The sequence below is a fragment of the Genypterus blacodes genome, unplaced genomic scaffold, assembly GCF_046128005.1.
Source record: "Genypterus blacodes isolate CSIRO-AG114 ecotype Tasmania unplaced genomic scaffold, CSIRO-AGI_Gbla_v1 ptg000058l_1, whole genome shotgun sequence".
In the NCBI taxonomy this organism is placed as follows: Eukaryota; Metazoa; Chordata; class Actinopteri; order Ophidiiformes; family Ophidiidae; genus Genypterus; species Genypterus blacodes.
This window is the reverse complement of record NW_027466870.1, coordinates 5,331,031-5,344,701: the sequence shown is the minus strand read 5'-3', so window position 1 is coordinate 5,344,701 and position 13,671 is coordinate 5,331,031. Positions and strand designations below refer to the sequence as shown.

Genomic DNA, 13,671 nt, shown 5'->3' with positions numbered 1-13,671 from the left:
TAACAGCAGTAAAGTGGACCATTCGTCCTCTCAGCGCGGCAGGGAGGAGTAATGGGAGCGATGTGGAGACATTATCAGTCACTCACTGGCTGCCAAAGCTCTCTGAGCCACTCCTGCCTTTTTTTTTCTTCTTCCCTTCCTCCTTCCAAATGCCCACCGAGTCACCACGCGGCTCATGGCGGAGCTTTTCACGAGGCTTTGACACGTCTCCTAATCTGTTCTATTGGTTTTAACACCCTTCCACATCTGCCTATGTCTTATAACTTAAGAGTTTATCGTCACAGGCTAAATTTAGACAGAGTTTTCTTAAGTGGAGACGCAGCTGCTGGGGAAGCTGCGTTAATACGGCGTGGAAAATTATAACCAACATAACAAAGGAGGCAAAAGGGCCAATTGTTTTAGGAATAAGGAGCGTCTGCAGCTGAGCCATAACAGATTAAAACAGAGATGAGAGACGATGCGGTGCAATAAAAGCCTTTTCTGTCAGAAGATGGACTTTTCCTGCATTTCCTTTTCCCCCCTCTGTTCCTTCCTCCTCCTCATCCCCCTCTTTCCCTCCACTCGGCCTATTCTCTGCCGTGCCCGTGAGAGTTGCCATCTTTATGCTGGAGCGCCTACCTGTCTGCCTGCACATCAAACCTCCTCCCCAGTGGGCTCCCGTGTTAAACTCCAATGTTAAAACCCATTACTGAGCTATCAGCCCACTCATAATGCTGTCTAACGACCTCATTTCCCTAAGTGTCGGCCCCCGTCAGTCACCCGAGGCTCTGTCAGCTCGACCGCCCGTGTCCGAGGGTCGCGGCTGCTCTGAGGCATCGCCGGCGCCGCTCCCTCAGCCTCAGCCAGCCGCCGTCGCCGTGCACGCCTCAGCCTCAGCTTGTCCTCATCAGAAACAGGAAAGAACAGCCCCAGTCTGGAAATATGTCAAGGCAAAGTGACTGGGGACACGGGGGGGGGGGGAGAGACTTTGGAATGAAAGTGTCGGGTATTTCATTTACCATATCCACTCTATTAGTCAGAGCGGCGCAGTCAATCAGGCCCCATTTTGATTCGAGGGAAGGCAGGGGAGAGAATTGGGACACGGCAAAATGGCTGACCGTCATGCTGGGGCTATTGCCACTGAGCCCAAATCAGTTTGAGGACTCGGTGTGAATAAAATGGATTATTAAGTACGGATCCAAACATCCCTGCTGCCCTTGTTAAGCGTGGAGACATGAAGTGAGCGTGTGCAGAGCTGCAGGTGACCAGCAGGGTTTCATTAGAAGGTGATCGAAGGTGTGTGTGTGTGTGTGTGTCTGTCTCACACACACACACACACCTCCCCGGATCTCTCGGCGTACCTTTCTGTGAAATGGTTTGGTAAATATGGAAAGGGCCCCCTAGGCCACACAGGCCCGGCTCCTCTTTAGGAGTGGATAATTGACTCCTTTCCCTCCTTGATAATTCATTGCTTGCATATGCCAGCTAATACATCAGCTGGAAACCGCCCTGGCCCTCATCTCCCCTGACACACACGCACGCCCACACACACACACACACACACACACACTCCCATCACTACCCAGAGGAACGAGTGGATGTGGAGGGAGTGGGCATAAAAAATGGAGATGACAAATGGAAGCACTTCTAGATCTATGAATGAATTATGTCTTCTAAATACCTTGAGCAGAGGCAACTGTCAGCTGGCGTCTATACTAATCTGGGACAAAATATGACCGGCTCTGCATTAGGAGGAGGGAGCAGGGCCGGTGGAGAATGAGGCGAGAAATGAATGAGCAATCAGGCCATTAAAATGTACCGTCTGATTCAGCTCCGGTGGACATCTGCGCATTTATCAGGAGACTGAAACCTCCTCTCCTTCATCATCTTAATACGGACCCTTCCATTCAAATAGATTAGGATTATTCCAACAGGGCCGAGGTGTCATTTGTTTTACAATAGCCGAGTCAGCACTCACGGCGGATGTTAGGAATTAGAGGCGAATGCTGTTTGGAACTGAAAAGAAGGAGGATGGGAGCCGCACTTCATTATAAGAGGAGAGATATTAAATGTGTTTCATACTCATACTTCAAACAGCAGAGGAGGATTGGAACTGGGACCAGGTCCGACTCCTGTGTGTGTGTATGGTGTCGACGTCAGGTCACTCACCTGTGTGACTGTATTATGTTCGGGCAAAGACACTCTAACCTTGCTATTGTTCTATCTTCAGGTTATCTGGGAATGTGGCGTATTACCTGTGGGAAATGTATTTCTTTTATTTCCAGGCGGCGGTTCAGAGACGACCCGGCTGTGGTTCAGGGACGAGAGCAGGATGGCTGCATCGCTCGGGAAACACAGGGAGCTGCAGGCAGGAGGCCCAAGGACGGAGCGGCTCCACTGAGCGCGTCCACAACGAGGACGCTGAGGCTTTCAAGGACCACAGTTTAGATGCGGGAAAGTACAAACTGTGACACAAATCAGCAGCAAACTTCTAAAATCATTAACAGCAAACTGTGATTTAATCACCAGAAAGAAAATCTGACTCCTGGATTAAGAGTCTTCGAATGCAGAATATTAAAAACTAAATTGAAGCAAACTTATGTGTGTAAATGTGTACAGATATGTTAATCTGCTCACAGTGACATGAACATTTAAGAATTCAGTCAAGCCACATGTTCAGCGTAAAAAGAAGTGACTTCATCATATTTATTTTTACTATATTATTTACAAATTTCATTTTCATTATTTCAATCAAATTTCCTGGACTATACACCTTTATTTTATGATACTATGACTTAATCACATCACCATTCTCATCATTCTTATTAAATCTATTACATCTATTAAAACTATTATCTGTTATATTAGATAATAATAAATTATTTCATTGTGTTCAGTGATTAGTATCAGAGAATGTAGTAAATATCTCTAGGTCAAGTGTTTAAAGACTTATTCAGTGTGATACTAAAGCTTCAGACTGAACCATGGGCGCTGTTTTCTGACCTCGAAGTGACCGAGCTGCCTTGGCCCAACAGCGTGAATGCCGACACTGCCCTCTAGGGTATTAATGCGGTATTACATCCATTCATGCTGTTAACGTTTAGAAATGATATGGCTCTCCATCGCTCTTTTGTCTTCAACTGATTAAATTATACAAATTAAATTATGCCGACAACCTTAGTTATAAATTTACACCTTATCAGACAAAAAATTGAATGAAATCTCTTCTGAATACTATAACACTTTCTAATCTAGTATCTTATTGTTTCCGTTTTCTTTGATTTTGTAAATGCTGTTATCCTCCTGCTCTTGTACTTATATTTCTATTTTATTGTTATTGCTATAACATTCATTAGCTGACTAACATGATTTGTTTTATCTTTATAGATTTCTCATATTATGCTGCTTTCACCTGGAGTTGAGCTGTGGACACTGATACTGTAATACCGCATCTCTCCACAAGGTGGTGACATGAGACTGGCTGTTGTCAACAAATGGGGCTGAATTTGTCTGTCAAATTTTGTCTTTTAAATAAAATGAAGGTCAGTGAAAAGTAGTCAGTTATTGAACTGTGTGTGTGCATGTGTGTGTTTGTGTAAGTGTTATTACAGTTCATTGTAAGTCACCCAACGCGTTCCTCTTTTTAATGTGGGTCATTTGCAAAACAAAGTAATGGCCTCTGCCCCTGCCTTTGTGAATCATTCATCTCACTGCCATTTTAATGATTACGAGCCCTTCAGCCTCACTGTCAATGTCGTGCAACTCACAAATTGTTGCTTTGATAAGTGGAGTGAATTAAAAAGATTACAGCAATCCTGTGTTCTTAGCAATTGTCGCTTAAAAGAATTACATGATGATAAATCTGAACACTCTGCTGTCTTGCTGTTTCTCTAAATGTAGAACCTGGTTTTACATATTCAGAGCAGCAAGTTCAACTCCAAACATCACTCTGATTTACTTTAAACTTGTGTAGCTGACATGAGATCATTTGCAGCTCTGCACACGATGGATCCGCTGCACCTCAGAGCAGCCTGACCTCATTACTGCTACTGTAAAAAGCAAACAAGCCACTGAGACTCCTTATCCTCTTTGATGCTACGCTTACGCTTACACTCACACACTCTTATTCCCAAACTCAGAGGTTCAGTACAGAAACCCAGTGTGATGAGCAGTAGGCAGTGAGATCACACATCGTCGCTCACTGTATCTGTGGACAGCAGATGTATAATGACGAGTTCACACTGTTTGTGCTTTTATCTTCAGCGCAGCATCAAAGCCTTTGAATGCAGACGAGCGCTCAGCCCACGTCTGGGTTGTTGGACTCATTTCTGCCTGAGTGACACGTCTGTTCTTCAGCTCCTGACCGACGCTGTCCCCTGGCTGCACGGCATTGTGGGTCAGACAGCTGGGAGTAGGACATGAGACGGGCCTCAGGACATGTTGGGGTCAAAATAGAGAGCATAGAGAGAGAGGACATGCTTAAGTAAAGCACTGCAGATTCATTCAACGTTCTGAATCAAATGGATCTAGTTTGAACAACCGGACGTGACTGAGGAACAAGACAAGTGCAGATTTAAGTAGAAAACGACTCTCCTTCCCTGTCAAAACCCTCAGAGCGACGTGACCCCATTACCAGTGTGGTTGCCGAGCCATGTCGTCCTCTTCGCAGACACACTAACGGCCGTGTGTCACAGGAAGACAACAGACAGCGACTGTGACTTTGTGCAGCAGCCATTGAAAAGGCTGAGATGCTCCATCCGCACAAAAGGAGGGGCGGCAATAACTGCAAGCGGCGTCTGTGTTATCTGTGCGGTGGCTGTGTTGTGTGCGAGGATCAAACTGCGTGCCTCGCTGTGTTTGTGGACAGCAGATGTGTAATGATTGGCAAACAACCATCTTGCCTCTGCCGGCAGCTGTTGGGTCAGATGCCAAGTGATGTGCAACATGTTAGAAAAGCTGCTGTTTGCTCTGCCACCGATGGCTCGTCCCTGATAACAAAGAGTTATCTTCACAGCAGCGGGCCGGCTTTCTTACTCGGCGGCCACACACGCACACACGCACGCGCGCACACACACACACACGCACACACACACGCACGCACGCACACACACACACACAGGTATCATTCACTTGCGTTTTTACTACAGTAACCATGGAACCACTGAGAGGAGAAAGACACTTTATTCATTCCTGTCTATCTTAACGCAGCTCAAGGTTACACACACACACTCACTCATGCAGGTAATACAAGCAGAGGAAGAAAGGAAAAGCATCAGTGTGTGTGAGTTTCACCAGGCGGCCACAAGAAGAGCTTTAATGAGTCAGAGCAGCTCGGCTGGACACACTCGCCTCCTCTCTCCCTAAGGTGACGAGCACTAAGCATGAAGCCTCACATACACAGCATGGAAGCAGGGTGATGTCATCGTCTTAATCTGGCTGAATCACACGACAAGTGCTACACAAACAGGCACTTAGATTAAGGTTCAGCTCCTCTTCCTGTTCTTGCATCACAATATACAGTCAAGTAAACACTGGGGCTTAGCGGTAACACACACAGTTTACATTACAGGCTCAGTTAGTTTGGCTCTCACACTCTTTTTCACTTAATAAATACCAAGGTTGACAGATGTTTCCTCTTTGTGTGTGTGTGTGTAAACAGCTGGGATCCACATGTTGCTACGTGAAGGAATTGTTCTCGGCAGCCTGGACGTGTTGGGGGTTCCTCTCCTTCCTGTCGTGGCTGAGGCTGGGCTCGTCTCCAGTCACAGGGCCGTCAGTCGTCTCTGATGCGTGCGGGTCAGCGGCTCCGTCCTGACAGGCGGGCGGCGCTGTGTCGCCCCCCTGGCTGGAGCTGGACTTGTTGGAGCAGGTGGGTGAGTTGGTGGGGCTGAGCTGGACCGCCGTGGTGTCCTGCAGGGTGTGCTCGCTCGTCTCCATCTCAAACGCCACCGCCCCCATCCGCATCAGGCCCCAGGTCTCGCCACCTTTGGACTTGTGGGCGGCGTGGGAGGGGGGTCTCCTGCTGACCACGCAGCAGGCGGTGAAGAAGGCCAGGGCGACCAGTAAGAGCAGAGGGCCGATGATGATGGGAGGGTTCCCCGTGGGCATGAGGGTGCCGAAAGCAAACGCCCCCACCAGGGTGATGTTGATGCCGGCCAGCATGATGCACAGGCCGCAGGCGCAGCACAGGGCCGGGGAGGGGAGGCTCTGGGGCTGCAGGGGGCGCCGCTGGGCCGACTTCTTAGGAGGCGGGGGTCTGGAGGCTTTGTCAGGAAGAGCCATGTCTCAGGGCTTTCTGACACTGACTGCTCTGTGCCATCCAGGGAACTGAGCCTTCATCAGACACTCAGACGGCGACGATGAAGTACAGCTGAGGAAGAGGAAGAGGAGGAGGAAGATAGTGATGTTCTACATGCTGAAGTGCCTTCATTGGCCCAAACTTTAACATTTGACCCACTCTATAAATGCAAACACCTCTTTTAAAAGTAGATATTTAAAAATATACATTTCTAACATGATGATTCCCACTAACTCCAGTTACAAACAGCCAGTAATGTTATCAAGCAGCTCAAGCAGCGTGAATCCCGACTCTCCCTCCTCCTGCTTAAAGAGTAAACAGATACAGATCCATGCTGTAATCACCGCTCTGTCTCATTCTGCCCTCACTTACCCAGCATGCCGCTCTGCGTGTGGCCGCCTCGGCTCCGTCCCTCACGCTGTGCAGGAGTCCCGGGAGCTGGAGGTGATGAGGTGATGTGTGTCTCTCTCCCTCCAGCAGGTGAAACACTGCCGCGCCGCTGCTGCTCCACTCGAGTTATAACGGAGGCGGACCACAGGGGGCGCCAGAGTGCCACGTCTGTCCAATCAACACAGGCCAAGTGAAGTGATTAATGTTTTTTATTTTTTATACTTGTTGTTGCATGTGTGCGGAGGAAACATCTGTGATCAACTGGGGGATCTCTGAATTTAAACACAAAGATGACATCATTAGAAAGCTGTCAGTTCATCTGGACCCACACACACACTCACAAACACCGATGAAGATGAAGCAGAACCTTCATCTTCCTCTGCTCTGAAGGAAGTGACAGCGAGGAGGCAGCTTCCATCAAAGCAGAGCGCCGTCTCGTCAGTGTGTGGGCAGGATGATCACACACACACACCCCTCCTGTCCCTCAACACTCACACACGTACAAAAGGGCCACCAATCAATACACAACCTCAAAAACCTCATTTCTACTATTAAGTACACGTGAATGTGCTTCTAAGCTGCATCTTTACGTGGTGAAGGACTTTAAAAATACAAAACACAGGATTTAAGGGTTTTTTCTTTTTTATTGAGGACACAGCACACAGATGAACATGCTACATCATGAGAGCATTATGAATCAGACCCAATAAGAGCTTTGACAAATTTCCATGGGACTGAATGAGTGCATACCAATTAGTGTAACTGCTTTGGTGCCATTACAGCTGATAAGAAGACAAACAAGTCCCGATCATTCATAATGGGAGTGAGAGGGCTTTAATATAGCAAGTGGCAGTTTCCTAATGTGTGTGCTCCCTCTGAGCAAATCTCTGTCGATTCCTGCCAGCTTGTGAAGGCCCTTAGTTGCTATAGGGATGGGGTGTCCATAGCAACGGTGTGAAAAGCAGGGCCGCCGCGTTTACATTAGCGAGCCACGCACAAAGTTAACAGGGTTAAAGGGGGAAAAAGTGATGAAGCTGAACGCAGACAGACAGACAGACAGACAGACAGGTCCTCACAAATCTGACTAGAGACAAAAAAAGGAAAAAAAAAAGGACAAAAAGCCAAAGATGGCGGAGTTTGTATCATTATTTCCCTCGGTTGATTCACAACGAGGCAGAGAACCGGAAACACAACAAATTCAAACATATACACACACACCAGTATAAAACATCTCTGTCTCACTTCAGCTGTTATAAACAGAAACCACATCATTTTGAAAACCCACAGCTTCTTCCTCATCAACCACACTCTCACATTTCAACTCATTCAGACCGACACACACACACACACACACACACACACACACACACACACACACACACACACACACACACACACACACACACACACACACACACACACACACACACACACACACACACACACACACACACACACACACACACACACACACACACACACACACACACACACACACACACACACACACACACACACACACACACACACACACACACACACACACACACACACACACTCCAGGAGAATGAGGCGGAGAACCTGTGGAGAAGGCGGTGCAAATAAGGGCTCTGAGGTAAAGTTGGTGCAGGAGGAGGACGCTGGCTTTCTAACTCAGTAAACTATCAAACTATGGGCTGGAAAAGTCCCTTAACTGAGGATTTAAGATGTAGTACTGCACACGTGTGGGTCAACGTATGTTAAAGTACATGAGTGCTGCAGGTAGCTTGTGTAGAAACCTGGAGAAGGAAAAGATTTGGATCTCATTTCTTCAGTTCTATTCCCTTAACTCATATTCCCTTAAACCTGCAGGTGTATCATAGAGAAATCAAAAGCTCGTCCCCAAAGGTTCAGTCTACCCTTTAGTCTTCATACATCCAGACTCAAACCACATCAATGTTAAAAAATAAAGATTAAAAGAGAGCCTCCCTTAGCTCCAGTAGAGGAGCGATGCTCTTTAAGCACTCAGTTAAGATTAAATTAAATATTATTTAAATCAAACATGAGGTGATTCACAGTTGGAACACAAATATCTTCAAAAAATAAATTGCACCGATTAGAGCAGCAACATCTGTGCTGAGCTGAGACACGCTCTGTTTGTACTGATATGCAACGATAAGGAGGACAATTAAAAAGGAGGAGATTAAAGTTAAAACATGATCAAACGGCTACAATTCCTGGATTACTCTCAGGTGATATGCTTGTAACAAAGGGTTAAGTGCTCCCTCAGTGCTGTAACACTGCATGTTAACATTATTGGCCATGAGAAAGAGCTTAAACATCTGGAACGTAACAGTCACTCCTGAATCTGTGTGTGTGATCCTGTGAGGCTGCTTGTCAAATCAACAACACACAGACTCAGTGAGCAGAGGCTACAATCTGATGGAAACCTGCGTCTGGGACAGTCTGGGACAGTCTGGGACAGTCTGTGTGGACGGCTCAGGCTGTCAGGTCTTCTGAAGGCGTCGGTGTGAAGTGCCTGGAGCGCACGGCGTTGGACTGCGCCCGTCTGCGGGCCAGTCTGGAGTTGGAGGGGGGAGAGAGTCTCATGGAGCAAACCACCGCTTCACTGTCCTCCTGCTGCTGCTCGTCGTGCTGGGAGAGCTGCCGGTTGAAGGCGATGGCGTCTGCTGCAAACTGGGTCAGGTCTTTGGTGCTGCTGTTCCTGTGGGCAGACGGTTTGTAAATACAAGGCACCGCTTCCTGCCACGTTAGTCTCACACACACACACGCACGCACGCACGAACGACTTAGCTTCTAGTCTGATGGTCGCATTCCTCTTATAGTGTTAACCTGAATGTAGTAAGTCAGTAAAGCTCGAGTGTCTTACCTCTGTAGAACATGAGGAGTTGGAAGCCCTCTCTCTGGAGCGTTCTGTGGAGATGAAGAGATGTGTGTCAGTCACTACACTGCTTCTCATAAAGGAACATTCTCATAATAGGAAAGCACAATGGGCATATGGCAGTTATGTAGAGATGTAAAGACACCCACCCCCTGCACCCAGGGGTGCTTGAGGACCTGAGCAGCACTGAGGCGTCGTTTGGCGTCCCGGACCAGCAGCTTGGAGATGAGATCCTTGGCCTCCTCTGTGATGTGAGCCCAGTCCTTATCTGGAAACTCATAGCTGCCCTGCTGGATGCTGTCAAACAGGTGATTCTGGGGAGAGAACATGACAGAACATCCTGTCAATGTCCACACTGTGATACCAGGCTGTCTAGCTTTATGTATTTATCTCTCAGGATGTTTCATTAGAAGCAGCAACACTCCTCATTCTGCTTGTTCATCCATCCATAGGAACATAGGAGTGAGCAGTTATGGATGTGACAGGTGTGATGATGACCTACCTGGCAGTTTCTGCAGGTTTCCCCCCGGTCCCAGCCGCAGTCGCTACCACAGTGGCCCGTGAAGGGGGGGCTGCCGCTCAGCAGGATGTAGAGGATGACCCCCAGGCTCCAAAGGTCGCAGCGCTTGTCGTAGAAGGAGGCCTCGTCGGTGAACACCTCCACCACCTCCGGGGCCATGTACTCCGCTGAGCCGCACTGAGAAGAGAAGAGGCGACAACATGCAGGCTGCTTACTAATGAATGGTGACACTGAAAGGCAAAACTCCTCCTCCTCCTCCTGTCAGAACAAATATGAAGAGGAGGAGCACATGTGCCGTCGCATGGGCTTCAGCTCCTAACAGCTGCTGGATACGAGCTTGGACTTTGGCCCTCAAGATCCAAACTCACTATTGGTGAAGGGCCAAACATGCATTGCTCTGTCTGCCCCTTGTAAACGGCTCTACACTCACCGGTGTGGTGAGCTCTGGAGTGGTTATGGGCGTGCAGGCGCTGCTGAGCTTCACTCCGCTGCCCAGGTCAAAGTCACAGATCTTCACTGGCAACACCTGAGGAGGAAGACGGAGGATAAATGACCGTCATTCTATTTACGTCTTTACACCTTCAGGAGTGACGGGCGCTCTGAGAGTCTTCCTCTTACCCGGTCAGGATGCTCACAGAGGATGTTCTCCAGCTTGAGGTCTCTGTGGGCGATGCCTGCAGAGGAGCAAGGTCAAAGTTCAGATTGAGAGTTGTGATCTCTGGGCTTTCAGCGGGGTCGGGGTGTTTGGGTGACGTCTTACCTTTAGTGTGTAGGAAGTCCAGCGCTTGGGCGATGTCTCGGACCACCTTACTGGCCTCCAGCTCGTTAAAGTGCTTGCGGTTCTGGATGTGTGTGAGAATGGTGCCTGAGGAGAGGAAGCAGATCACTTGTAGCCATCGGTGTGTATTCAGAAGGAGCATTGTGATGACACGTGTGTCGACCTGCTTTACCTCCACGTAGCTTCTCAAAGACCAAATAGAAGCAGGAGTTATCTTCAAAGAACTGAATGATTTCCAAAACGTTCCTAGGTGAAGAAACGTACTCAGATTACAATATGAATATTCACTCTGCATTTCTTTATGATTGACTTTAGTCCATAGGAGGCGTACTAACTTGTTTCCTTGGCACTGGTAAAGCGTCTCCACTTCTCTAAACACTCGGCTGCGGCTGTGCCCGGCGCTCTTTTCTATGATCTGACAACAAAACAAACATGAAACTATGAACTGCTGACACACATCTACGATTTAGGTCATTTTACAGATGTATTTATGCAGAAAAGCCTCCCACATCTCCAGGCCCTCCTACAGTACAACAAGTCCTAGAACTTAACAGAGTGTGATGTGATTTGGGTGGAACATCCTGAAGTTACACAGCTTCAAACATGTTCACAGGCTGTAAAACATATTTAATTGTTCTTATCTACTGAAAGAACATCAACTATTTACTACCACAACATCCTCACTCACCTTCACAGCGTACTCGTTTCCATTCTGCAGGCTGACGCACCCTTGGACTTTAGCGTAAGCGCCCTGACCCAGCACCTCGTCTGTCAGCCTGTACAGGTCTGAAGATGAAGAACGTGAGACTGCAGCAGCTGTTTGTGAAACGGTGAATATACGACAACATCATGCTCAAGTCTGCTGAGTATCCTTACCGTGAAACGTGCCAGTAGAGCCGTCCGTCGCTCTGGTTCTTTTCTTCTTCCTTCTCTTGGTTGCGTCTGGGATGCTCACTGGTTGACTCTTCTCGCTCTCTGTGGCAAAGCAGAAGAATGAATATACAAACAAACAAACAAACAAAGCTTGTAAAGAACTGCATAGTGTTTTCTAGCACTGCACCTGCTTGAACTTGGGAGAGGAGCTGCTGCCGCTCCTCTGCTGGGATCTTATTCTCCTGAATGCCCACACAACTCTGTCCTACTTGGCCAACAACCAGGGAGCTGCCCTGTAACAGAGAGCAGAGGAGGAGGAAGAAGCCACATGAGAGATCAGGAGGCAGCACAGACCACAAAAGAAAGCAGAATTATGTTTGTTTAGTCATTTCTCTCCGTGAATTCCCATGTTACATTATTTCAAAAGCTTCTTTATGCCCTCCAATAACCTAACTGATGTAAATTGAGATTCCAGTAAAGCCCGGCTGATTATCTTTCCTTGTGGCGACCTGCCAACACACTGACTGAGATGTAAATGAGTAAAGGAAAACACAGAGCTGGGCCTGATGTGACCCTGAAGCCTTGACACTATCAGGCTGACATAGGGAAAGTGATTGAACTTCTACTTTTCGTTGCAGATACCATGGATGACATGAAACCGCGACTTCCCCATCACGCAACGCTACATCATTCCAGTTAGTGACGTTATTCCGGGACGGCTCGTACCTGTAGAGAGTGCTGGAATGCCTGGAAGTCTGTCATCATGTTGTGCATCAGCATATCTGCCAACTGAGAGCACAGCACAAACTTTACGAATCAGGGAGAAAGTGTGCGTACAGAGACAAACATTGTAACACTCGGAACATTATAACACTTAGGATGAAAAGGGGCTGATAAAGATTCGGGTCAAGGACGAGCGGTGGATCCAAGGTCCCTGATATGAAACTGAAACACCTGACGAGTAACTAAATGTTCCTTTAATCTGTTTCCTTTTTTGTTTTGTTTTGTAGCGAGTGTTAGCTACACTGCAGCTACGACAAAGTAGCGGTCAGCGAGTGAAATGTACTGCAGTTAACGCCGGCAACATAAAGCTGGCATGTTATTAAATGTATTTATTCATTCAACTCTATTAATGTTTACGTCTCTACTAACCTTGAGTCGGTATTACATCAGCTAGCTAGCTTAACCCAGCCAGACAGTGTATAGCTTTTAACTAGCGGTAACATAGCCGGTTGTAACACTGTTTTCTATCTTCTAACGCACACATTATTGGATTATTTCATTAAAGAGACAACATATAGAATAACAAAAAGAAGTCTTGTGTTATCGTCCGGCTAGCTAGTTAGTAATAGCGGAACCGCTGCGTATCGGTTTTGAAAGCTGGCGCTCATACAAATGTAAATTAATGATGTTATAAAAGAGTCAAACCTGGACTGTGACTCCAAACTGGCCAAATCCCTTCGTCAAAGCCTCAGACATCTCCGGTAAGCATCCATACAAACTAAACCACAGTCAGCAGCACCACCGGACAGCCTGAGTGAGCGTGTGACGCGCGGGGCGGGAAAACACGTAAACAGACGTGTGCCACGCCCATTTTTATGCACGCCGAATCGCTATTGGTCCGAAATATGGCGACAGCTGCCACGTCACTTTGATTGACGTCCCGGTCCACGTAGAGGGGATTTTTGTGGCGTGACGATGGCCGCCCTGTATTCATTCACTCTGGCAGGTCAACTATGTTATCTGGGTGAGGAATTTCCGCCCACGACGTGAAGCTTTGCTGTTCCGACATGTTTAAGGGTACCTGCCTACCTCTAGCGCTATAAGTTATCATGTGACGTATGTTATATGTTTGTTATATTGTACATACTGCACTCTCCGTATTAAATTGATAAGCTCTTTATTTTATTTTATTTTATATAGTAAAATAACTGTTTATTTTTCTCTTAATA

General features: G+C 47.4%; 2 protein-coding genes across 2 annotated transcripts; both read right to left on the bottom strand.

The window, feature by feature from the left end:
• Positions 1–5,153: 5,153 nt before the first annotated feature.
• LOC143002948 (transmembrane protein 275-like) lies at positions 5,154–6,756 on the bottom strand. Its single transcript, XM_076153365.1, has 2 exons — positions 6,650–6,756; positions 5,154–6,349 (listed from the first exon to the last, which is right to left on the bottom strand). The coding sequence occupies exon 2, from the start codon at positions 6,259–6,261 to the stop codon at positions 5,656–5,658; it is 606 nt and encodes a 201-aa protein (XP_076009480.1). The 5' UTR covers positions 6,262–6,349; positions 6,650–6,756; the 3' UTR covers positions 5,154–5,655.
• A 726-nt stretch (positions 6,757–7,482) lies between these two features.
• On the bottom strand, positions 7,483–13,260 carry mknk1 (MAPK interacting serine/threonine kinase 1). The gene is made up of 14 exons (XM_076153344.1): positions 13,148–13,260; positions 12,446–12,508; positions 11,907–12,012; positions 11,723–11,821; positions 11,535–11,632; positions 11,182–11,261; positions 11,019–11,092; positions 10,829–10,933; positions 10,687–10,742; positions 10,499–10,594; positions 10,051–10,245; positions 9,698–9,862; positions 9,537–9,580; positions 7,483–9,371 (listed from the first exon to the last, which is right to left on the bottom strand). Exons 1-14 carry the CDS (start codon positions 13,196–13,198, stop codon positions 9,146–9,148), a joined length of 1,458 nt encoding a protein of 485 aa, XP_076009459.1. The 5' UTR covers positions 13,199–13,260; the 3' UTR covers positions 7,483–9,145.
• Positions 13,261–13,671: the final 411 nt, after the last annotated feature.